Here is a 25,704-nt window from a genome sequence, read left to right on the forward strand (position 1 = left end):
TGATCATGGGACTCCCTGGGAAACTCAAAAGGAGAGGGGATGTCCTGTTGCCATGCCTGCTTTTTGCTTACAGAGAAGTACCACAGAAGGGAGTAGGTTTCTCACCCTTTGAACTTCTGTTTGGTCATCCTGTAAGGGGACCATTTTGTAAAAGAGGGCTGGGAGAGGCCTCTTCAAGAGCCCAAACAAGACATAGTGGACTATGTGTGCTGGGCCTAAGGTCCAGAATGGCTGAGTACATGGAAAAAGCATCCAAAAACCTTGAGGCCAGCCATTAGCTTCAGAAGCTGCACTGGTTGAATTTCAACCTGGGCAATAGGTGTGGGTTTTGGAATCAGTGGCACCAAGGGCACCCCAAGATATATGGAGTGGCCCTTACCCTATCCTACAGAGAGTGAGGTCACCTATTTAGTTGACCTGGGCACTAGCAGGACACCCAAAAGGGTTATCCATGTGAACCGCCTTAAGCTCTACAATGACGGGGCTGACATCACCATGCTGAACTTGGCAGCATGGCTCCTAAGGTCCTCCAGTATGGTCATTTAGGTCTTCCATAGGACTGCATGACCATATTGAAAGAAGCAAGGAGACCCTTCACTTGAGTCATATGCTTGTAAATGGAAGCGTGTTTATGTATGGTGCGTTCAAAATCATTGTGGTACTACTAAGGGGCAGGAGGAGGTCATTTTAACATACCTGCTTCATCTAGCCAGAGCAGGTTTAACATTTTCTTCCATTAAGGTGCACCTAGCTTCCATTACTGCATACAGGTGCTCTCCTTCACAGCCCTCGTTTTTCCAGCTGCAGGTAGTGAAGGACTTCCTACAGGGTCTCAAGAAAGTCTACCCTCCGGTCCGACCCTCTTCACCCCCTTTGGAGCTGAACTTGGTACTCTCAAGATTGATGGTCCCACCCTTTGAGCCTATCCACAAAGCGACCTCACAACAACTTACATGGACCTTACCCTCAGCTCGTAGGGTGAGCGAGATTCAGGCGCTCTGTTCAAAAGAACCATACACAGTCTTCCATCTCAATAGAGTGGTCCTGAGAACACACCCCTCCTTCCTCCCGAATATGGTGTCCAATTTTCATGTTAACCAAACCATTTCTCTTCTGACCTTTTTCCCTGATCTCTTCGCTCCTGCTGAGAGGGCCCTACACTCTTTAGACCTAAAAAGGGTTTTGAAGTTTTATCTAGACAGGTCCAAGTCAATGAGAAAGTCTGATCACCTATTTATTAATTATGGTTCGATCAGGACAGGTTTTCCAGCATCAAAGAGGTCCAAATCCATATGGATTGTTTCATGCATCAAATGTGCTTACCCGCTAGCACAGAAGCCTCTTTGTTCCGCTCCCAAAGTTCGAGGGGAAAAGCGGCTACGAATGCTTTTCTTCATAATGTTCCTCTCTCCGAGATCTGCTAAGCAGCCACTTGGAGATCAGTGCATACGTTTACAAGACACTATTGTCTTGACTCAGATACCAGAGCGGACACCCAAGTAGGCCAAGCCTGCTTGAGGAATCTGTTCAACAGCTGATTATTTTGGTTGTTGTTAATTTGGTCACTGTTTCTCACTTGCCTGCAGGTGGAAGATGGGCTTGCTATTCTATTCAGTGGTTATGACTATTGATGAGGAGCCCCTGGAAGAGAAGGATAAGCTACTTACCTGTAATCCTAGTTCTCTTCCAGGGGTATCCTCATCAAAGTCATAAGCAAGCCACCCACCTCCCCAGGCAAATGAGATTGTTCTTTATGGCTAAGCTTTATCCTTTTTCCCTGACCTTCGGTTCTCCGCAAAGAACTGACCTAACTGTGGCCCCTGAGCCATGATGGGAAGCTAGGGGCCATGGCTGCCTTAAAGGCACGGTGACGGTTGTCTGTACAATGGCATCTGAAAGAAACACGTTCGTTAGATTCCTCACCTTAGAATATCCCCAGGCGTCCGACTGGATCCGGAAGATTTTTCGTCAGCAATACCCCTTGCGAGTCGCTAGGCGTCGTCTGCGGCTCCGCGTCCGTCGTCGTGCGCCGGAATGACGTCGTCTGAGTACTTAGACGCCGCCCTCGCGCGCTGACGTCAGTTCTTCTTTTTTCCGCGCCAGTAAGCGCAGATCCGGGAGAGCTACCCCTTTAGTCACTTTTTGACTAACTTTTTCGATCCTTTTTGATCCTGTCTCGACTCCGGTGCCGGTAGGATGCCTGGTTTTAAAGCCTGTGCTGACTGTAACCGCCTGATGTCGGTTACGGACCATCACCGCCGGTGCCTTTACTGCTTGGGCCTCGACCACGACGCGGAGTCGTGTTCGGACTGCAAGGCCCTGACCTCGAAGGCTAGACGGGAGCGGTCCCGTAAGCTTCTCGAGATTCGCCACACGGCTCCGCGAGCCTCTCGATCCCGGTCCAGGAGGAGGTCCAAGGATCGGTCGCGGAGCCGCAGCCGACGTCACCATTGATCGTCGGGATCCAAGTCTTTGGGTAAGTCGAAGCATTCCAAGAAGTCCAAGAGGCGACACCGCTCTTCGGACTCCCCTCGCCGGTCGCGCGACTCGGCCGAGGGTCAGGGTGGTTCCACCCCCGCGGCTCCGGCGGAGCCGCGGGGGTGGTTCCACCCCCGCGGCTCCGGCGGAGCCGCAGGCGCCGCGCAAGTCCCCATACCCGCCGGTCCCTGGGACTGACGCGACGCCGGCGGAGGTCAGTGCCTTCCTCTCGGCCATGAGGAGCCTGGCTCCGCCGTCGACGCCCGCTGGCGCGCCTTCGGGCCCCGCGGACCCGACAGGGCTGCCTTGTCTGCCGGCGGCTCCGGCGCCGTCGACTGCTCCGGCCTCGACGCCGCAAGCACCCGAGGGACCCGTTCCCGAGTCCCCGCCGACGCTGGTTGACCTCGTCACGCCTCCTCCGCCGGCGTCGACACCGGTACCTCCCCCGACGCCGACTCCGCTCGACGTCGAGCCCCAGTTCAGTCCCGCTCCGGGCCCGGCGCCGCTACGGCGTCGATAGACGCCGCGTTCGGCGCCGCTAGAGACCCATTATGTCTACCGCCCGGCTCCGTTCCTTCCTCCTGTATACCAGGAATCGGATGATGGGGACAACTGGGAGGGATCCGAGGATCCTATGGCCGCTCAGGCTCAAATGTCACAGGACTAGGCAGATGAACTGGGGGAGGCCAGTGGCCTGGATACCTCTCCGGACACTGGATTCGTCTCTCCTCCGACTGTGGCTTCGGAGGAGGGCGCTGCTTTCTCTGTGGTGCTGCGCAAGGCGGCCGCAGCCCTTGGGCTCGAGCTACCTGCCGTGGCTGTGAGGACTAACGTCCTCACTGAGGTGCTTCAGTCTGCAGCAAGCTCCACTGAGCCTCTGCTGCAATTCAATGAGGCCCTCACTGACGTTCTGCAGGGCACCTGGTCCTAGCCCTCCACAGTACCTCCTGTGGACAGGAACGTCGCCAGGCGCCACCGCCCTGCTCCGGGCGACCCCAGTTTGCTGTCCCAACACCCTACCCCCGAGAGCCTGGTTATCCAGGCCTCTACCTCCCAATCCTCCTTCCCGACCGCTCCGCCGGACCGGGATTCCAAGAGACTGGAACAGTTTGGCAAGAAGCTGTTCTCTTCCCTTAGTTTGGGCCTGCGGTCTTTGAACCGCGCCTGTCTCTTGGACCGTTATTCCCACTCTCTGTGGGATGCGGTGGAGGACGTGCTGCCCCTGTGTCCGGAGGAGGTCCGGACACGACTTACCCAGGCTCTGGCCGATGGGAGGGATGCAGCACGACACGCTATCCGATGTGGGCTTGACACTACGGACTCGCTGGGTAGGGCAATTTCTACCTCAGTGGCGCTTAGACGTCACGCCTGGCTGCGGTCCACGTCATTTTCGGGCGATGTCCAGAGCACTCTCATGGACATGCCCTTTGATGGCACTCGCCTTTTTGGCGAGAAAGCGGACAGTGCGCTGAATCGCTTTAAGGACTCCCGGGCTACGGCCAAGTCCTTGGGCCTCTCGGCCCCGCGGTCGCAAACTTCCGCTTTTCGCCCCTTTCGTGGCCAAGGAAGGGGTGCCTCCTCACGTACGCCTAGCCACCAGCCGCAGAACCAACCTGCGCGCGGACGTGGTTTCCGCCGAGGCGGTTCTGGAGGACGACTAGGTCAGCCCACATCCACCCCGGCAGCATCCGCCTCAAAGCCTTCCTAGTCCGAGCTTTCAGGCCCATTCCAGGCCAGTGGGCTGCAGAGTTCGCCATCACCTGCTCCACTGGCGGTCCATCACATCGGACAGGTGGGTGCTGCAAATCGTCCGAAGGGGCTACTCCCTCCCCTTCGAGACGACCCCTACAGCCATGCCACCTCAGCACCACCGTATCTCGGGGGATCATTTGAATCTTCTCCACGAGGCAGTTTCGGCCCTCTTGGCCAAGGGGGCCGTCGAGCGCGTTCCGAGCCCGGAAGTAGGTCGTGGTTGTTATTCCCACTACTTTCTGGTCCCCAAGAAGGGCAAAGGGGGCCTACGCCCTATCTTGAACCTCCGGAACGTCAATGCCTTCCTCCGGAAGGAGAGGTTCAAGATGTTAACTTTGGCTCAGGTTCTGGCTGCCCTCGACCCTGGAGACTGGATGGTAGCGTTGGACTTGCAGGTCGCATATTTCCACATCCCCGTCCTGCCGGCCGACCGGCGTTACCTGCGTTTCACGGTGGGCCAAGAGCACTTTCAGTTTACCGTGCTCCCCTTCGGCCTCACCAGTGCCCCTCGGGTGTTCACGAAAGTGATGGCGGTGGTCGCAGCTCATCTGCGTAGATCAGGGGTTCCAGTCTTCCCCTATCTCGACGACTGGTTGTTGAAGGCGGGCTCGCCCCAGACAGTCGTCTCCCACCTCCAGACTACGGCAGATCTCCTGCATTTGCTGGGATTTTCCATCAACGTGCCGAAGTCACACTTGAGTCCCTCTCAGAAGCTCCTCTTCATCGGAGCAGTTCTCGATTCGGCGCTGTTCCGGGTCTATCCACCGGAACAGCGGGTCCGGGATATTCAGGCCCTGATTCCCATCTTTCGGCCTCTATCCTGGGTTTCGGTCAGGCTAGTGTTGCGGCTTCTGGGGCTGATGGCCTCCTGCATCCTACTAGTGCATCACGCCAGGCGGCGCATGCGGGCTCTGCAGTGGGACCTGAAGTTTCAGTGGGCCCAGCATCACGGCAACCTGTCCGACCATGTCTTGATCTCGGAGGGCACTGCACAGCAGTTGCAGTGGTGGCTCACGGACCGCGATTGGGTCATGGGCAGAAGCCTCTCCCTTCCCCAACCGGAGCATGTCGTAGTGACGGATGCGTCCCTCCTGGGATGGGGTGGCCATATGGGAGAGGCGGAGATCAGAGGCCTCTGGTCTCCGGCCGAGTCTCGTCTCCACATCAACTTGTTGGAGCGGAGAGCGATCCGACTTGCACTGAAAGCCTTCCTTCCCTCTGTCAGGGGCAGTGTCGTGCAGGTGTTCACGGACAACACCACCGCCATGTGGTATTGCAACAAACAGGGCGGGGTGGGGTCGTGGACCCTTTGTCAGGAGGCTCTGCGCCTCTGGACGTGGCTGGAACACCAGGGCGTCACCCTAGTGGTTCAACATCTGGCGGGCTCTCTGAACGCCAGAGCAGACGAACTCAGCCGCCGGTGCATGATGGATCACGAATGGCGTCTGAACTCCGAAGTGGCGCAAGGTCTCTTTCAGCAGTGGGGAGAGCCTTGGTTAGATCTATTCGCCACCGAAGAGAACGTGCAATGTCAGCAGTTCTGCGCGTTGGAATTTCCAAGGCGGCACTCGCTCGGCGACGCTTTTCGTCACGAGTGGAGTTGCGGTCTGTTGTACGCTTTTCCGCCTATACCACTTCTGCCCAGAGTGCTGAAGATCAGGCACGACCGGGCCCAAGTCATCTTGGTGGCTCCGGATTGGGCACGGAGGTACTGGTATCCCGAGCTACTCAGTATGTTGACTGATCCTCCGATACGTCTGCCCCTTCGGGAGGATCTTCTGTCGCAGCAGCAGGGGACGGTCCTCCACCCGAACCTGTCCAGCCTCCACCTCCATGCGTGGAGATTGAGCGGCGGCAGTTGATGCCATTTGACTTGCCTCCTGAAGTCTGTGATATCATTCTGGCAGCCAGGCGTCCCTCCACAAAGACGGTATACGCCTGCCGGTGGAACAAATTTGTGGCATGGTGCACAGCAAAGGCTGTGGATCCCCTTTCCGCCCCTCTTTCTGAGGTTCTACTGTTTCTTCTTTCTTTGGCCCGGCAGGGCTCTGCCCTGGGCACCCTGAAAGGTTATCTTGCTGCCATCTCTGCCTTCTTGCGGCTTCCTGATCAGCCTTCTCTTTTCAAGTCCCCTGTAGTTACACGCTTTGTAAAAGGCATTACTCACACGTTCCCTCCTGTCCCTTTTGTAATGCCTCAGTGGGACTTGAATTTTGTCTTAACATTTCTGATGTGCGCTCCCTTTGAGCCTCTTCATAATTGTCCTCTTCGTCTGCTGACGCTTAAGACTGCTTTTCTGGTAGCCATCACCTCGGCTAGACGGGTGAGTGAGCTCCAGGCTTTATCTTCAAAGCCTCCTTTTCTCTCTGTTCATCCGGACAAGGTTGTCCTTCGGCCTCGTCCCTCCTTTCTTCCGAAAGTGGTGACTCCATTTCATCTTGGGCAGTCTGTCACCTTGCCCACCTTCTTTCCGCCTCTGCATCCTTCCAAAGGGGAAGAGAGGCTCCACCGTCAAAAACGTGCGCTCTCCTTTTATTTGGACCGCACTAAGCAGTTCCGGGTGGACGACAAGCTTTTCGTTGGCTACGTGGGTGTAAAGAAGGGAAAAGCTGTGCACAAACGGACCATCTCTCGGCGGGTCGTTTTGTGCATCAAAATTTGTTACTCCTTGGCAAAAAAGGACCCTCCTGTTGGGCTGCGCGCCCATTCCACTCGGGCCACAGCGGCTACTACTACCTTGGGACGGGGTGTCCCTTTGCAGGACATCTGTCAGGCGGCGACGTGGGCTTCGCTACACACGTTTGCCAGGCATTATTGCCTTGACAGCCAAGTCCGGAGGGATGGCTTCTTTGGCCGTTCTGTCCTCCAGGACTTTCTGGTGTGATCTTGGTTCGCAGGCCCACCACCGGGGATGGTATTGCTTGGGTATCTATTCTAAGGTGAGGAATCTAACTAACGTGTTTCTTTCAGATGAACAAGTTACTTACCTTCGGTAACGATGTATCTGTAAGAAACATTAGATTCCTCACCGACCCACCCATCCTCCCCGTTCTGCGAACTGACATCTAGGGTTAAGGTTATCCTTTTCAGGCCCCATGATTTTATTTTTGGCACCAGTGTCGGTCTTTGCATGGCTCTGCGTTCCTGGCGCGGAAAGCTATGTACAAGAACTGACGTCAGCGCGCGAGGGCGGTGTCTCAGTACTCCGACGTCATTCCGGCGCACGACGCCGACGACGGACGCGGAGCCGCAGACGACGCCTAGCGACGCGCAAGGGGTATTGCTGACGAAAAATCTTCCGGATCCAGTCTGACGCCTGGGGATATTCTAAGGTGAGGAATCTAACTAACTAATGTTTCTTACAGATACATCGTTCCCGAAGGTAAGTAACTTGTTCTTTCAGTTTCTATGCTATTGCTTTACAATGCAGCCTGTAGGCTAACAATGCTTGCTTTTTTGCGCAGTTTTTCATGAGTTTACTCATTAACAAGAGTTTAAGTGTACTTGTACTCCTGTGGTTTATATTTACATTGTGCATCTGCAAATGCATTCATTTGTTTATTATTGCATTGTTTAGCCTCCTATATGGGGCTCCATTGATATGGGAGAAAATGGTGTGTGTGTGTGTGTGTGTGTGTGTGTGCGTGTGTGTGTGTTCTCGTGTGTGTGTGTGTGTGTTCTCGTGTGTGTGTGTGTTCTCGTGTGTGTGTTCTCGTGTGTGTGTGTGTGTGTGTGTTCTCGTGTGTGTGTGTGTTCTCGTGTGTGTGTTCTCGTGTGTGTGTGTGTGTGTTCTCGTGTGTGTGTGTGTGTGTGTGTGTGTGTGTGTGTGTGTGTGTGTGTGTTCGTTCGTTCCGGGGTCCCCGCACATGGGCGGGAGTATTCAGTGCTTATGAGTTTGAGGAGGATACCCCTGGAAGGGAACTAGGATTACAGGTAAGTAAATTATCCTTCCTCCCCATTTGGCAATCTATCACCACAGAGAAATGAGTGTTGGGAATTATCTAAAATGGTTACTGCCTGGAGCTTACCAACAATCCTCCAAACATTCCACCACATTCTCATAAAATGTCACAAGAACATTTACATCTACTTCAGCAGGAGGTCCAATATCTCATGTCCAAAGGAGCCATAGAACCTGTGCCGTTACAACATTAAGGGACAGGCATGTACTCACTGTACTTTCTCATGCCCTTTGAGACCTATTCGAGACCTCAGAGAACTAAACCTCTACATGCTTCCAGACCATTTCTGTATGGTTCCACTTCTACAAGTGCTCCCACTTCTACAGCAGGGCGATTTTTATGTCTACTCTAGACTTAAAAGGCTCATATTTCCAATTTTCAATTTATCTCACTTATATCAAATACCTCATTCATAATGGCGGGTCATAATTACCAATTCAAAGTACTACCGTTTGAAGTCATCTCTGCTCCCTGGGTATTTACCAAATGCCTCACAGTAGTCGCAGCACATCTCAGAAGACAACACATACATATCTTCCCATACCTGGACGACTGGATCATCAAAGGCAGCACTTACCAAATGTGTCTCCAACACACTCAAACCACTGTTTACTTACTTCACCCACTAGGGTTTACAGTAAATGTGTTGAAAGGTCATCTACAGCCTTCCAACACACAAACTTATCTGGGAGCCACAATAGACGCTACAAAAGCTCTAGCCTCTTCCAATACAGCCTGGGTTCGCAGTATTCAGTCCCTTTTCACTCAGTTTCATCCCAGCTAATCATTACCAGCAAAAGTATTTTTGCAACTGCTAGGGATGATGGCGTCTAGCATTATAATTGTTCCCCACGCAAGACCATTCTCATAGCTCCCACATGGGCACGTCAACCTTGGTTCACCACCCTGCTAGAGCGCTCAGTAGTTCCACACCAAAATCTGCCTCTCAACTCAAGTCTCCTCACTCAGAGCTATGGAGAAATCGGGCATCCAAATTCCAAGGAACTCAGCCTAGCGTTTTGGCTCTAGAATTCATAGTTTCGTTAGCTACAATTACCACCAGACTGTGTGAATATTCTAAAGGAGGCTGGGAAGCCACCTACTACCAAAGTGGAAATAATTTTTTTATATACTGTAGCCATATCAATCCCCTTGATTCTTCAGTGCAAAGCATCTGTTATCTCCTATACTTACAGCAATCTCAATTAGCCTACACATCCATTAGATTGCATTTAGCAGCAGTAGCTGCATACTTACAAAACAGACAACACATCTCTATTAAGAGTGCCAATGATTAAAGCCTTTATGGAAGGACTAAAAAGAGTAATACCACAAAGAGCTGTACCTGCACTAGTATGGAACTTGAACGTAGTCCTTAAAAGGCTAACCACCTTTTGAACCAATGCACAAGTGTCAACTACAATTTCACTCATGTAAGGTTTCCTTTCATATTGCTATCACTTCCTTAAGGAGAGTTGGTGAACTCCAAGCACTAACTTTTACAAGAGCCTTTCTTTCAACTTCAGAAAGACAAAGTGGTTCTTTGAACCAATCCCAAATGTCTTCCTGAAGTGGTTTCTGCTTTTTACATCAATCGGTTGAGTTACCAGTGTTCTTTCCTCAACCTGATTCTCTAGTAGAATGAGCTCTACACACCCTAGATGTTAGAAAAGCTCTACTATATTATGTGAAAAGAACAAAAGATTTTCGTAAGACAAAACAGGTCTTTGTTGCTTTTTCGCCACCACACAAAGGCAATCCCATATCTAAATCGGGCATTGCAAGATGGATCGTGAAATGTATCCAAACATGTTTTGTGAAAGTGAAAAGAACCTTGACAATCCCCCCTAGAGTGCATTGCACCTGCAAAATAGGTTCACTATGGCCTTCTTAGGGAATATTCCTCTAGCTGACATCTGTATGGCAGCAACATGGTCCACACCGCACACATTCACCAAACACTTTTATGTAGATGTGTTAGCGAGGCAAGAAGCTAATGTAGGCCAGGCAGTACTTGAAACACTTTCAAACAACTGCAACAGCTACAGGTTAGCCACCGCTTTGGGAGTTTACTGCTGTATAGTCTATACACAGCATGTGATCTACAGCTTGCATGCCACGAACGGATAATGTTACTTACCCAGTAAGCATCAGTTCTTGGCAATTAGAGCTGTAGATACTCATGCGTCCACCCGCCTCACCAGGTACCTATACCTCTTGCAGGTTTCTTACTTAACATACATACGCATGGACATCTCTATTCTACCTTTACTAACTCCATTCTTGCCCTTTGTGGGAAAACAATCTAAGAAAGGAGTCGATGCCCATGCGCACGATCACTGAAAGGAGGAGTCCCCTACCTCGTGACTGGAAAGACTTCTTTGAAGAAAAACAACTTGCAAACATCCGGACCCAACACTAAATGGCAGGAGTATGCAAAGCATGTGAATCTACAGCTCTACATGCCAAGAACAGATGCTTACTGGGTAAGTAACATTATCCATTCTGGTACTGCTCCACAAGCTTTAAATACCCATGTTTGCTTATTGTGTGTATTTTCACAATTTTGATTTTGAGACACATTTTTCTGTTTATGTTTTGGGATTCTCACACGTAAGTGCAGTTCTTTTGATAAAGATTCCTATGATGGTGATCTGGTCCTACGGCTAGGTAACTTTTATTTACCTAGTAATGGCATGTCAGTATGTTTGTCTGTTGATTTTTCCAGTCTTTAGCCTGGTGTCATTTGATTCATACTACATTCTGTTTTTCAGTTCTACCCCTTTCCTCAAGTGGCTCCTGTTCTACCTCCTGCTGCTGCTTTTGGGTCTCTACAGGGTGCTTTTCAACCCAAGGTGAGTCCCACGTAGTCTTCCATTTGATAATCCTTGCACAGGGCTTTCGGTGTGTTATGCTGTGTGCTAACTAGAAGGATGATGAGGCAGATTGAAAAGAGGTTGGTGAGAGTAGGCTTTGAAAGAAGAGAAGTTGAGTAGCCTTCAGATGCTTGCTGAATGTTTATTCGTTTTCCAACTGAAGATAATTCTCTTATGTGGTTTAGAAACTGACTAATCCTGAGGATCCAGGATCACTTAGCACTTTATTAAAAAGTTGGAATGTTCAGTGGCAGCAAAAGGTCAGAACGTAGTTTATCAACTGTGATCTTCAGTCATGTGGTATTACTTTCTGCATTTTGTGCCTTAGAACTTTGAGTCATTTTGACCTGTCTAACCCCTTCCAAGCTTATTTCAAACTGATTGTTTTGACCACAGAACTGATATTTAACTTTGACTAAAGTTTCTGACCACTGGGTTTGATTTGTAGTTTGTTCTGGATCCAACCAATTTTACATCAGTTATTAAAGCCAGATACAGCTGTCAAAGTATGAGACAAAAAAAAAAGAAAATAAAGCGTTAAGATACTGCTGGGAGACCTTGTCAACTTATTTAGCTGCTGGGTTTATGCAAAAGTCAGTATGGGAGCAGGGCAGGCAGTCTTTTTTTTTTTTTTTTTTTTTTTTTGTCCTCATTTGCCTCTTTGGAGAGAATATAATCATCTTCTTGCACATTTAAATGGAGTATCCTGACCCCATGTGCTAGGAAACAGTAAGTAAAAAGAAAATTTGGAGATCAGTCTGTTCCACCCTCGAATTTGACCTCCTTCCATATTTTACTGCTCACTATCTACCCACTCCGAGCCAGGAGGGGAGACAGATACCAGTTGAGGCATAGAAGGCTTAATTCTCATCCAGGGGATACTCATCAAAGTCATAATCTATGAATAATCCCCGCCCACGTGCGCGATCCCGGAGCATATAGAAAATACATATATATACATATATATGCATATGTGAAAACCTATACATGCAGCCTAAAAATGTTTCAAACATGGCGATGCTGTAAATTACATAGGTTTGCATTGTAGTGCCCCCTAACCCATAAGGAAAAAAGGAAGCACCAAGCCAATTGTCACACAACAATGCTTTATTGCCATAAAGCAAACTTGTAATTGCAGGCACTTGCCTGTAGGCTGCAGTAGAGTATCAAGAAACAAAGAAAACTGACACCTTGCCTTTAAGGCATTAGAGTAAGGGGACCGTGCCTTTAAGACCTGCAGGAGACCCCTTGCTCCCATGATGCACCACAGGTGACGGTTAGGTCAGTTCTTTTTTCCGGCTCCTTCTGTGAGGGTTCCTGGAGCTTGAGCTCTTCGGTTTTTTGACTGAAATTTTGGTAATACAGAATTTTTCAGAAAATTCGACATTTTCTGGCTCCTGAAAGCGGGTTCTGCTGGTTTCCTGAAGAATTAAAAAAAAATTCCAGTCAGAATGCCTGTTTTATTTAGGAAATGCCCTTCCTGTGGCAATAAGATGGCACTGGCGGATCCACACTCTGTGTGTATTGTGTGTTTACCAACTTCACACAATCCTGACCGGTGCCCCCACTGCCAGAAGTTTTCCAGGCGCACTCTGCGCAATAGAGAGCGCATTAAGCTGCATGCCCAGCTGGAGAAGGAAAGAAGCCGTCGTGAAGGCGACCATTCATCTTTAAAACCACCTTCTTCAGCTAGACAACCGCAGAAACGGCGACATACCACCTCTCCTGACCCCAGGAAGACCAGGGTTCCAGGAGATTCGCCGTCGACGTCGAAGGTACTGTCGAAAAAACCAAAAACGACTTCTGCTTCAAGAGATTAATCTCGACGTCGGGATTCTCCGCCGCAGAGAAGTAAGTCTGCGTCGAGGCGCAGTCCTTCGGGCTCGAAAGCTGTTAGTCCGGTGAGATCTGGACTGTCTCCGTCGACGTCGAGGCTTCCGTCGACGCCGAGACACTCTCCGCCACCCTCGAGGGGATCGGCATCGAGAGATGCGACGACTTGTGTCTCGCCGCGAGTGGGCCGTTCCTTCGCCGTCTGAGGTCAACCCCCATTCGACGTCATGGAAGGTCGGCGTCGAAGTCGCCAGTTGGACGACAAACACCTGTTCGACGATCGACGTCGGTCTCCAACACCGTAGGCGGTCGGCGTCGAGACCACCATCGAGGGCGGAGCGCCATTTACAACAATCTGCACCGATGGTGACACAAACATCATCGACGTCGAGGCGTTCGACGTCGAAGGAAAGAGCAGCAGTGACCGCGGAGAGAAGAGCCAGATCTAGATCTTCAGGAGATCGATCATCATCTCCAGGCCTACATATCGTGCAGATCTCTCTGGAAAAATCACCTAAGGCACCGGAGAAGTTTGGACTTTCACCTCGCTGGTTGGAGAATGTGGGTACAGGTGACTGCAGAAGTCCGGGCTCGGACTTTTCCCGCACGTACTCTCCCTCCAGGTTTTCTCCGCGTAGGAGCAGGCAGGTTTTCTCCGCGTAGGAGCAGGTCCCCTCCTGGTAGTCCAAAGCCACCTTCTCCACGCCGGTCACGATCCAGGGATCGTCCCTCTTCTCACAGAAGGCCAAGATCTCCTTCCAACAAGGATCACGGTCCAGGGGTCATCACAGCGACCGTCCCCACAAGAGGCGACGCACTAGATCACCCACCTGGTCTTCCTCCTCAAGGTCCTCGGTCCGGGACTATTCTCCGACCTTGTCTTCTACACCCCCGTCGCGAGTGTCTCCTGTGGATGACATCGCTACTTTCTCTGACGTCCTGGGTAGAGGTGCGCAGAAATTGAATATCACGCTACATACCCCTCTGGCCCCCACGTCAATTATATTTGATACGTTGCATCACCGGTCAGCACCAAGACCTTTGCTACCATTGGTGCCAGGATTGTTGGAGCCAGCGATGGCCACATTTCTCACTCCTGCTATGGTGGGCTCTGTGCCTTCAAGAATAGCGAGAAAATATAAGGCTCCTGCTGATGATTCCTTGTGTCTAAGGGCGGACCCACCAGCGGACTCCGTTAACGTGGCGGCTACCATGAAGTCCCATTCTGCCTCTGTGTCCTCTTCTGTCCCCCCGGAGAAAGACAGCAAGCAAATGGATTCGTATGGCAGAAAGATGTGCAACACTTCTGCCTCACACATGAAAGTGGCTAGTGCTTCAGCCCTGCTAGGACGGTATGATCGCTCTCTGTGAGATTCCCTCTCCATATTTGCTGAGAAACTGCCAAGGGAAGACAGGCAGGATTTTAATGAAATTCTCCTGGAAGGTGGGCTCGTAGCCAATCAAATTATCAGTGCGGCTGCGGATGCTTCGGACCTCGCCGCACATAGCTACTCTCATGGCGTATGCTCTCGGCGCTCAGCCTGGCTGCGGCTGACGGGCCTCAAGCCTGTTGCGCAGAAAAAAATTCTTAATCTGCCTTTTAACGGGTCATCTTTGTTTGGGTCTCACGCTGATGACCAAATGAACAAAATGAAGGCCAAGTTGGACACTGTAAAAGCTGTTGGGCTGGAAAAGCGCAAGGAATATCGAAAGCGCATTCGCCAGGGCGACAAGCATGCCTTTCATCAGCGCGTTCAAACACCCCAATGGTCCTCCCCAAATCAGCAGAGGTCTCAGTTTCAACAAAGGGGTCGTGGCAGAAGGAGAGGAAATGCAAAGCAGCAACAGTCCTCCACCAAACAGCCCTCAAAACAGTGAGATCTTGCTTCCTCCGCGCTCGTTCGCCACTCCGGTAGGAGGAAGTATCAGTGTTCACCTGGCAGAGTGGGAAGCAATTACAAAAGACAGATGGGTGCTGAATATTGTACAGCATGGCTACTTGCTGAGGTTCAAGTCTCCCCCTCAGCATGTATCCCCACGGAGGCAGCACCTCCCTCAAATCCAAAATCTGCTTTTACTGGGCGAAGTAGCTACTCTCCTCTCCAAGAATGCCATAGAGGAAGTTTCGCCCCTGCAAAGAAATCAAGGAGTATACTCCCGGTACTTTCTTGTGCAAAAACGAGGAGTAGTCAAAGAGTACAGACCCATTCTCGACCTCTGTCTGCTTAACGGATTTGTCAGGAAGGAAAAGTTCAGAATGCTGGTGCTGCATCAGATCTTCCCGCATCTTCACCAGGGAGACTGGATGTGTGACATCGACCTACAGGATGCCTACTTCCATGTTCCTATCTCAGTGAAACACCGGAAATTTCTCAGGTTTCAGATCTCTCGTCAGCACTATCAGTACAGAGTTCTGCCGTTTGGCCTCAAATCCGCCCCACGGACATTCTCAAAGTGCATGGCGGTGGTAGCTGCCTTCCTCCGCAAACAGAAGATATTCGTCTATCCCGATCTAGACAACTGGCTCCTGAAGAGTTCCACTCCTGTTCGACTCCAGAGCCATCTCTCGTTCTGCCTCACTCTCCTACAGTCGCTGGGATTACAGGTCAATTACAAAAAGTCGGTCCTCAATCCCGGATTCACTACCTGGGCACCTCTCTGGACTCCGCAAAGGCAAGCGTGTGTCCTTCGGAGGAGAGGTTATCATCCATGCTTCAGAAATGCCACACGCTTCTCAACGCGGCATTTCCCACAGCCAGGCAAGTGTAGTCACTTCTGGGGTCGATGGCTTTGTGCATTTACATTGTGCCCAATGCACGTCTTCACATGCGCCCTCTGCAACAAGAGCTAGAGGATCAGTGGTCGCAGAGGTCCGGCCGCTGGGAAGATCTCATCTCTCTTCACCAAGCTGCCAAAGACTCCATAAGATGGTGGATGAAACGCTCCCATCTACTTCACGGCGTCCCCTTCCATCAGGCGCCACCGACACACAGTGGTCACAGATGCCTCCATGCAGGGCTGGGGTGCTCATATGGACCAGCTTCAGGTACAAGGTCTCTGGTCCAATACCGAACAGAGTTATCACATGAACTTCTTGGAGCTTCGAGCTGTCCATCTAGCTCTCAAATCCCTGTATCCGTCCCTCCAAACCAACCAAGTGCAGGTTCAGACAGACAACACAACAACTATGTTCTCTCTGAACAAGCAAGGAGGCACCAGATCACGAGTCCTATCTCTGGAAGCTCAGTCCATTTGGCGATGGCTACTAGCGAGAGGCCTTTCGATCATCGCTGTTCACCTGCCAGGGACCCTGAACGTCCAGGCAGACTGCCTCAGCAGAGACTTCGTCGGAGCGCACGACTGGGTGCTCAACGAAGACGTCGCTCAAGAGATCTTCCGGCAGTGGAGAGTACCGGACATAGATCTTTTCGCAGACACGGCAAACAAAAAATGCCCCGTCTTCGCCTCCAGGTTCCCCCAACAGGGATCTCAGGGGAACGCACTTTTGATCAGCTGTTCACAGACATTGCTATACGCTTTTCCTCCTTTCCCTCTCATCCCAGCTGTGATACAGAAATTCTACAGGACCAGAACGCGGATGATCCGGATAGCTCCGGAGTGGCCCCGTCAGTGGTCGTACCCGGATCTACTCCAGCTGTCAGAGGTGCCACACCGGAGATTGCCTTGCCTGCCGAACTTACTGACCAAGGACCAGGGGAGAGTGTTCCATCCCAACCTCCCCTCTCTTCGCTTGACGGCATGGCTCCTGAACTCATCCAGTACGGACATTTAGATCTTCCTGCGGACTGCATGAACATTCTGCGAGAAGCAAAGAGGCCCTCCACTAGGAAGTCTTATGCCTTCAAGTGGAAGAGGTTCTACATTTGGTGTAGAGATAACACCCTTGATCCGATCCGGGGTCAAGAACAGGGTTTTCTCCCCTATTTATTACACTTGGCAAAGTCTGGTTTAAAGTATACTTCCATCAGAGTCCACTTAGATGCTATCACAGCTTATAGAAAATCTCCTACCCAGGCCTCATTCTTCCAGATGCCGGTAGTCAAAGATTTCCTAGAAGGGCTTAAGAAAGTATTTCCACCAGTGAGGTCTCCTTCCCCTCCCTGGGAACTCAACATTGTTCTCTCAAAGTTGATGGGAGCTCCTTTCGAGCCTATTCATAAGGCATCCTTACAGCATCTGACTTGAAAGGCTGCCTTCTTAGTAGCCATCACTTCTGCCCGCAGGGTGAGTGAAATTCAGGCCCTCTGCTGCAAGGAACCTTACACTGTTTTCCATGCTAATAGTGGTACTACGTACTCATCCGAGCTTCCTGCCCAAGGTGGTCTCGGACTTCCACATTAATCAGGTTATTACGTTACCCACTTTTTTTCCTCAGCCAACCACTCCCCCGGAGAGAGCTTTACATTCTCTTGACCTCCGGAGGGTATTGAAATTTTATCTTGCTAAGACCCTTTCACTTAGAAAGTCTGACCGGCTCTTTGTTAATTACGGTCCAACGAATACCGGGCTGGCTGCCTCCAAGAGGTCCATTTCTGGATGGATTGTCTCATGTATAGCCTTGTCCTATCAGCTGTCTCACAAGGTTCTACAGGGTAGACCAAGAGCACACTCTACTAGAGGGAAAGCTTCTACTGTAGCTCTCCTTCGCAACGTTCCCATGTCTGAAATTTGTAAAGCGGCTACATGGCGCTCCATACATACTTTTACACGCCATTATTGCCTAGATTCAGACGCACAGGCCGACACCCACGTGGGGCAGGCCTCTTTGAGGAATTTGTTTGCATGATTGCTATGCTTATGTGATGTTAATGCATGTTCTAAATGCTATAATGCTCGTCCGCGAGACTTTGGGTATGGGCTTGCTACTCTATTCATAGATTATGACTATTGATGAGTATCCCCTGGATGATAAGGATTAGTTACTTACCTGTAATCCTAGTTCTCATCCAGGGGTATACTCATCAAAGTCATAAGCGACCCTCCCACCTCCCCGGACGAGCTTTTTCTCCTCAAGGCATTGTTTATTAATTGCAGATCTACTCGGGTGCGAGTGCACCGTCAAAAAGAACTGACCTAACTCACCTGTGGTGCATCATGGGAGCAAGGGGTCTCCTGCAGGTCTTAAAGGCACGGTCCCCTTACTCTAATGCCTTAAAGGCAAGGGGTCAGTTTTCTTTGTTTCTGGATACTCTACTGCAGCCTACAGGCAAGTGCCTGCAATTACAAGTTTGCTTTATGGCAATAAAGCATTGTTGTGTGACAATTGGCTTGGTGCTTCCTTTTTTCCTTATGGGTTAGGGGGCACTACAATGCAAACCTATGTAATTTACATCATTGCCATGTTTGAAACATTTTTAGGCTGCATGTATATGTTTTCACATATGCATATATATGTATATGTTCGAGGCATGTGGGCTGCTGAATTCATATCTGTGCATAGATCGCCGCCTAGTGTTGGGTCCGGATGTTTGCACGTTGTTGTCCTGGAAGAGTCTTCGAAGTATCCTGAGATAGGTGACTCCTCCCCTGGACTACAGTGCGCATGGGCATCCTCTCCATCCTCAGATTGTTTTTTTCCGCCATTGGGTTCGGATGTGCTTATCTTGACTCAAGTTAGGAAAATTTAGTTTTCAGGCCAAAAGGCCTTTAGTTTTCGACGGTACTGTTCCCGATCGGTATCGACAGTTTACAGGCTAGTTTAGCGATTTTAACAACTTTTCGGATCCATTAAATCCGACCATCGACCGAACTTCGACGATGGAATCGAGGACCCCATTCAAGCGGTGTCCTGTTTGCCAGTCCAAATACCCCCATATCGACGTCCACCCGGTGTGTAACAAATGCCTCTCACCGGATCATGACAAATCGAAATGCATGGCCTGTGCCCGATTCATATCCAAGAAGACTCTCCGGAATCGACGAGCCGCGCGACTGAGACGCAGCAAGCGGCACCGGCCCCGACCAACATCTTCAGCACCGAGGACGAAGATGTCGAAAGCGTGGAAAATATACCCTCCAGCCCCACTTCCGAACACGGTTCCCGATCGGAAGACGTAGATGAAGAGCTTTTTCACAGGGAAGAAGCTGACGATGAGGTAGGAGACTACGATGAGGCCTTAGGGGCCGAAGAAGGTAGCTCTGGTGAGGAGCAGGGCCTACCCGTCCAAATGGAGGATATCCCAGTGTGTCAGTCGACGGCTCCGGTCGAGGGATCGCCTTCGGGCCTTACCTAAAACCAATCCCGCAGTTCTTTGGCCCCGCCCTCTGGCCCGACCACGGACATACAGCGAGAGCCATTATTACCTAAAAAGACTGGTTTCCCTTTCACGAAACCGAAACCAATCATCGCACCGGTTCAACAGAAACCGAAAGTGAAACTGACACTGGTCGGCTCGAGGACCACCACACCTTCGACGCCAGCCAAACCCGTCGGCTCCGACCGCACCAAAAGGGACTTCGGTGCCGAACTCGCTGCAGCCGATGTCGGCGCCGACCCAAAAAGAAAAGCCGTCGGTACCGCCAAAGCGCCTTGCCCCCCGGCACCGAAACAATCTGCACCGGCCACCAAGGTGAAAATAGCCACTGCATCGCAATCCACCTCGAAAGCAGCGACTACGGTTCACTCATCGACGCCGTCGACAGCTACTACCTCTCCTTGACTCGATGACCCGGTGACTTCGAAGAAGTCCACACCTGCCTCTACGGAACCACTCGGTGCCAAAGAACCGTCGGCGTTCCAGGTGCGACAAGTGGCAGCGTCCTTGCAACGCATCAGGGAAAAGGCAGCCCTCCAGACCTCGTCGGGCTCCGAACCGAAAAAGGCACAGAAGGCACCTTCGGCACCGGCCAACATCACCTTTGGTTTGCCGCCATCCACGGCGCCGAAAATGTTCGAGATCAGAACACGTGTTACCCAGACAAGGTCCCCATCTACCGAACACTCTCCTACTGGGACATCACCGTCCCACTTCATCGACGCCGACAGGCTCATGCTCCGAAAGCGGAAGATCACTTCAGGGCAGGCTTTGGACTCTTATAGGATCCCGCTAAAGCAAAAAATGCCGGCGGAATCGGAACCAGTTCTTTATGAACGCATCCACACCTCTTACACAGATCCATCATTCTCTCCAACGCACTCCGACACGGATGCAGTGGAGGACTAGATGGGTGACGACACCACCTACCCCGGGGACATGGACCCTGAGGGCCAGCAAGACCCTGATCAAGTCTGGGATGACCCTGTAGACCCAGGTGCCGCTCTGGATACACAGGACACGCAACTTTATGGCGCAAAAACGTCCCCCACAGAGGACACTGCTGCATTCAACACCCTCATTGAACGTGCCGCAGCCAATCATGGAGTGCAACTCCACTCAGACACTATCGAGGACGATTTCTTAGTGGACACTTTCGCATCCTCCGAGAGGACTGTAAAGACTCTGCCCATGTTAAAAGGTGTCCTCAAGCCAGCAAAGGACATTTTCAAAGAAACCACCAGGGCACGGGTAATAAACCCCAGGATCGAGAAAAAGTACAAACCCGCACCTGAGGACCCCACGTACATTAGAAGCCAGTTGCCTCTGGACTCCATTGTAGTTGCCAATGCTCGCAAACGGGCGCACTCGCAGACAACTGGTGATGCTCCTCCCCCGGACAAAGAGTCCAAGGTTCTAGAGACCTCCGGCAAAAGGATTGCAGCCCAGGCAGCAAACATATGGCGCATTGCCAAGACACAGGCGCTCCTAGCTCGCTACTACCGCTCACACTATGACACGTTAGAGACCCTACTCCAACACCTACCAGACGAGTACAAAGAGGCAGCGGAGCTCCTCACCAGGGAGGGACAACTTCTCACAAACGCATCCATCAAGTGTGCACTGGATGCCGCAGACACTGCTGCAAGGGCAATAAACACCAGCGTCATGCTACGACGACACGCCTGGTTACGAATCTCCGGATTCAAACCTGAGGTCCAAAATAACATCCTCAATCAGCCGGTCAACCCCGACTACTTATTCGGACCGGAGGTTGACACCACCTTAGAAAAGATAAAAAAAGACACGGCCACTGCGAAGTCAATGGGGGCTCTGCAAACGCAGACATTTCGTAGTGGCTCCTTTCGTCGCCCCGGAAATAAAGGTGCAGGTAGAGGACAGGGGGCACAGCAAGCCTACAATAAAGGGGGCACACAGAGTTCCTACGATAAGAACACCCGAGGTGGATATCGTGGCTCCAGCACCAAAGGCAGAGGACGTGGTTACGGCAATACCAGGTCCTCCCCCCAAGAACAAACAGTGACGCCCTCTCCCTTCCCCCCCGACCACATAACACCTGTCGGGGGAAGGCTCCAGCGGTTCCTGTCCACGTGGAATTCCATCACCACGGACAGGTGGGTCAAAGATGTTATCCAACACGGTTACTGTCTCGAATTAACCTCCACTCCACCCACCATACCGCCAAAGCACCGTCCTATGTCCTCAGAGCACTTAGCGTTATTACAGCAGGAAGTGCTAAGTATGCTGCAAAAAGGCGCAATAGAGGTCGTGCCCGTCCACCAGCAGGGAACAGGGGTGTACTCTCTGTACTTCTTAATACCAAAAAAGGACGGGTCACTCAGACCTATTCTAGACCTGAGACCCCTCAACCACTACATTCTCTCAGAGCATTTTCACATGCTCACCCTACAACAGGTTCTCCCGCTCCTCAGACAGGGAGACTTCGTAGCCACGCTAGACCTCAAAGATGCGTATTTTCACATACCCATACACCCGTCACACAGAAAATATCTCCGGTTCACCATTCAGGGGCAGCACTACCAATTCAAAGTCCTTCCCTTCGGAGTGACAACAGCACCCAGAGTTTTCACAAAGTGCCTAGCTACTGTGGCTGCACATCTACGGAGGCAACACATTTACGTCTACCCTTACCTGGACGACTGGCTTGTTCAGGCAAAGTCAGCCCAGCAATGTGCCAGCCACATGTCCCGCACCATTCACCTTCTTCACAGTCTGGGATTCTCACTAAATTACCCAAAATCAAGTCTCCAACCTGCGCACGTACAACAGTACTTAGGCGCAACGATCGACACTCTGGCTGCCACAGCTCAGCCAACTTTAGTGAGAATCAACAGCATGCAACAGCTGATCTCCAAATTCCGACCTCAGCACTCCCTTCCTGCGCGAGTATTCATGCAGTTGATAGGCATGATGGCCTCCTGCATTTTCATAGTCCCACACGCGAGACTACATATGCGCCCGCTTCAGGAGTGCTTGGCACGTCAATGTAATCAGGCTCACGGGCAATTAAAAGACCTAGTGTTGGTGAGCGGTCGGGCATACAACTCTCTGCATTGGTGGAATCCACAAAACCTTTGCAAGGGCCGACCGTTCCACGAGCCTGTTCCACAAATAATACTGACAGCGGACGCGTCTCTCAAGGGATGGGGAGCTCATGTACTCAATTACACAGTGCAGGGACTATCGACAATACAACAAAAGAAGATGCACATCAACGTTCTGGAACTGATGGCAATCTTATCCAGTATTAGGGGTGTCTTTCATAGATTCACATGCCTGAATCATTCCCCGTCGTCGAGACGGGAGCCTCCGGTACATAAAAAAGTAATGTCCTATAGACATACATAGAGAAAAATAGGCCTAAGGGCCTCCCCTTAGCCGCCTATCCAGGTCCTTATGTAAAAAGGACCAAACTCTTAGAGTCAGCCAATCAGCTATCACCTCCCTCTAGAACCTTCCTGGCAGGAGCCTCAGTCCCTCAGATTTTCTACCGCACGTTGTGCTAGGGAGTCTCCAGCCTGAGTTCTCCTCAGGATCTCTTTCAAGCCAGATTATTCATGTTTTTTGGTGACTTTTTCCTTCAGGATTTCAACGCTGACTACTTCAGGCCTCTTATTCCTGCAGTGAGTGTTTATTTCATCTACAACTCCTGGCATGTCTGAATCCCAGAAGAAAGCCCTTTTCAGGGCTTGTTCTTCATGTGGGAAGAAGAGGCTGCATGTGGACGACAAGCATGAACTATGCTTGTATTGCCTTTATCCGGACCACGTCCCTAAGGACTGTAAAATATGTAGGTCTTTTCCACATAAGACCTTGAGAGACAGGGAGGGCCGCCTGCTTATCTGGCTGGACAGGCTCAAGGACAAAGACAGTGTGGTGTCCTCAGAGGCGAGCTTTTCCGGAACCTCTGAAGTCTCCCTGAAGAGGCCGAGAGTGACATCTCCTGGCCCCTCAGACGCTCCTCCTAAGAAGACACACAAGACGTCTTCAGAGGCAAGATCTTCGAAATCTTCAGCGTCTGGCAAGGTCTCTCTCACTTTCAAGAAGCCTACTCTGTCGCCCACAAAAATTGCGACACCATCCTCTGCGCAAAAAAGGCCATCAGGACATGTCTCCACAGCAACGACGACCGTGTCCACATCCACAGCGGCGTTGGTCCGCTCGTCGACGACGACGACCCCTTCATCATCGTCTGCAGGTACCCCTATCTCGTCTATTATACTCTTAAAACCGTCGTCTAAATCATCGTCGACGACGAAGATAGTCCCGTCGAGGACCTCGTCGATGAGGAGCCCTCCGTCGACGGAAGAGTCGACGACGAGGATATCAATGACGAGCGCGTCGACGACGAAGGCATCGTCGACGAAGATGTCGACGAAGATGTTGACGACCAAGGCATCGTCGACGACCAAGGCATCGTCGTCGAAAGCGTCGTCGTCGAAAGCGTCGACGACGACTGAAAGCGTCGACGAAGACTTCGTCGACGAGGAAATTATCGTCGATGGGGACCCCGTTGGTGACAGCCATACCGTCGACAACGGAGCCATCGACGTGAATGTCGTCGTCGTCCATGGGACGGAAAACCACGGAGGTTTCTGTGCAAGGATCTGCTGGCAAACTTTCCAGACCACAGATTACCCCGGAAACAACATCTCCAAGCAAGGTCCAAACCAATTTACCTCTGGAGATTCTGCAGAGCGAGGAGTCCGAGGAGGAGCTCTTTCAACAAGCTACTTCCCCTTCCGAGCTGTTTGTCAAATACCAAAGCACGGACGAGGAGCAGGAAGATTCAAGCGCGCAGGAGCGCCCCGTCCAGGAACAGGTCCGCACAGAGGTCACTCTAATGGTCTGCCTCCCTCTGGCAATAGTTAAGGACCTCAAGTTCCTTATCAGGGATTACATACAACGTTTCCCAGAACCACCAAGGATGGATACAGGGGTCCCAATGCCAACTACAAACCCCCCATCGACAGCCCCAAGGACATCACGGCCGGTTACGCAGGTCTGCCACGAGCCGCCACCTCAGGTGATAGTCATCGGATGAGGAGGCTGAGGAGATGGAAGAGGGAGAGGTCCAGGGAGACCAAACAGACCAAGATGAGGAGGAGGAGTATGTAGCATCTTCACCACCTTCCCCACAACCGCGCCAGGCGGATTCACCACCTGTGGATATTGGTGGTTTTCATAAGCTCGTTGAACGGGCTGCAACGCGCTTCCATATGGTCATGGAGTCGGCGGAGACGGAATGCTTCCTCCATGACTTTAAAGAGCAGACAAAGAAGACGACCAAATCAATCCCTATCATCGACTTCCTCTGGGACCAGGGAAAGAAGTTGATGCCATGAAGGCATTCAAAGTACACTTGTGCAACAAAGTCGTGTTGATCCGGACGGACAACATGACTGCCATGTACTACATACAGAAGCAGGGAGGAACGATCTCTCCACAGTTGTCTCATCAGGCTCAGAGCATGTGGAAGTGGGCCATTCAGAGGAACATATTCCTCATGGCGGAACACCTCCCAGGCAAGGACAACCAGATGGCGGATCTGCTCAGCAGACACAGCCACCAGATGCACGAGTGGGAGCTACACCCGTCAGTACTCCAACCGTACTTCCAACAGTGGGGTCATCCAGAGATAGACCTATTCGTCACAAGCGAAAACGCAAAATGCCAAAGCTTTGCCGCCAGGTTCCCACATCCACAGTCGCAGGGCAATGCGATATGGATGAACTGGTCCGGCAGATTTGCGTACGCTTTTCCCCCAGCGCCGTTGATACCGCTGGTGGCACGCAAACTGCGACAACACTCACTGACACTCATCCTGGTTGCTCCAACATGGGCACGCCAGCCATGGTACACCACCTTTCTGGGACTTTCCGTGGTGCCGCATCAAACGCTGCGGATCAAACCCGCGCATTTGACGCAAAACCATGGAGACATTCAGCACCCAGATCCGCAACAGCTGAACCTGGCGATCTGGCTCCTGAAGTCCTAGAGTTTGGCTACCTAAACCTGCCACCTGACTGTATGGAGATCATTAAGGAAGCTAGGAGACCCACTACCAGAGCCTGCTATGCAGCCAAATGGAAGAGGTTTGTCATTTATTGCAATAACAATGACATTAACCCGCTAGACGCATCCATTAAAAACATAATCTGTTACCTCTTACACCTATACCGATGCAATCTGGCATACACCTCAATACGTATCCACTTAACCGCAATAGAAGCCTATCTCCAGAACAGGCAGCACCTCTCTTTATTCAGAGTGCCTGCCATCAAAGCCTTCTTGGAGGGACTCAAACGAGTAATTCCCCCAAGACACCCACCAGCACCAGTGTGGAACCTCAACTTGGTCCTCACCCGACTGATGGGTCCACCCTTCGAACCTCTCCACTCATGTGAGATTCAATTCCTCACCTGGAAAGTAGCTTTCCTAGTAGCAATCACTTCGTTGAGAAGAGTTAGTGAAATCCAGGCACTA

At 51.3% G+C, this 25,704-nt stretch overlaps 1 protein-coding gene across 3 annotated transcripts in view; it reads left to right on the forward strand.

Moving 5' to 3' along the window:
* Window positions 1–25,704, forward strand: part of FBRS (fibrosin) — a 460,820-nt gene that overhangs the window by 268,533 nt on the left and 166,583 nt on the right. For all 3 annotated transcript variants that reach the window (XM_085618447.1, XM_085618449.1, XM_085618448.1), the window contains exon 11: window positions 10,967–11,047. In XM_085618447.1, coding sequence (XP_085474573.1) covers window positions 10,967–11,047 — 81 coding nt within the window. The remainder of the gene's footprint in view (window positions 1–10,966; window positions 11,048–25,704) is intronic.

Source organism: Triturus cristatus, chromosome 7, assembly GCF_964204655.1.
Source record: "Triturus cristatus chromosome 7, aTriCri1.1, whole genome shotgun sequence".
Taxonomy (NCBI): Eukaryota; Metazoa; Chordata; class Amphibia; order Caudata; family Salamandridae; genus Triturus; species Triturus cristatus.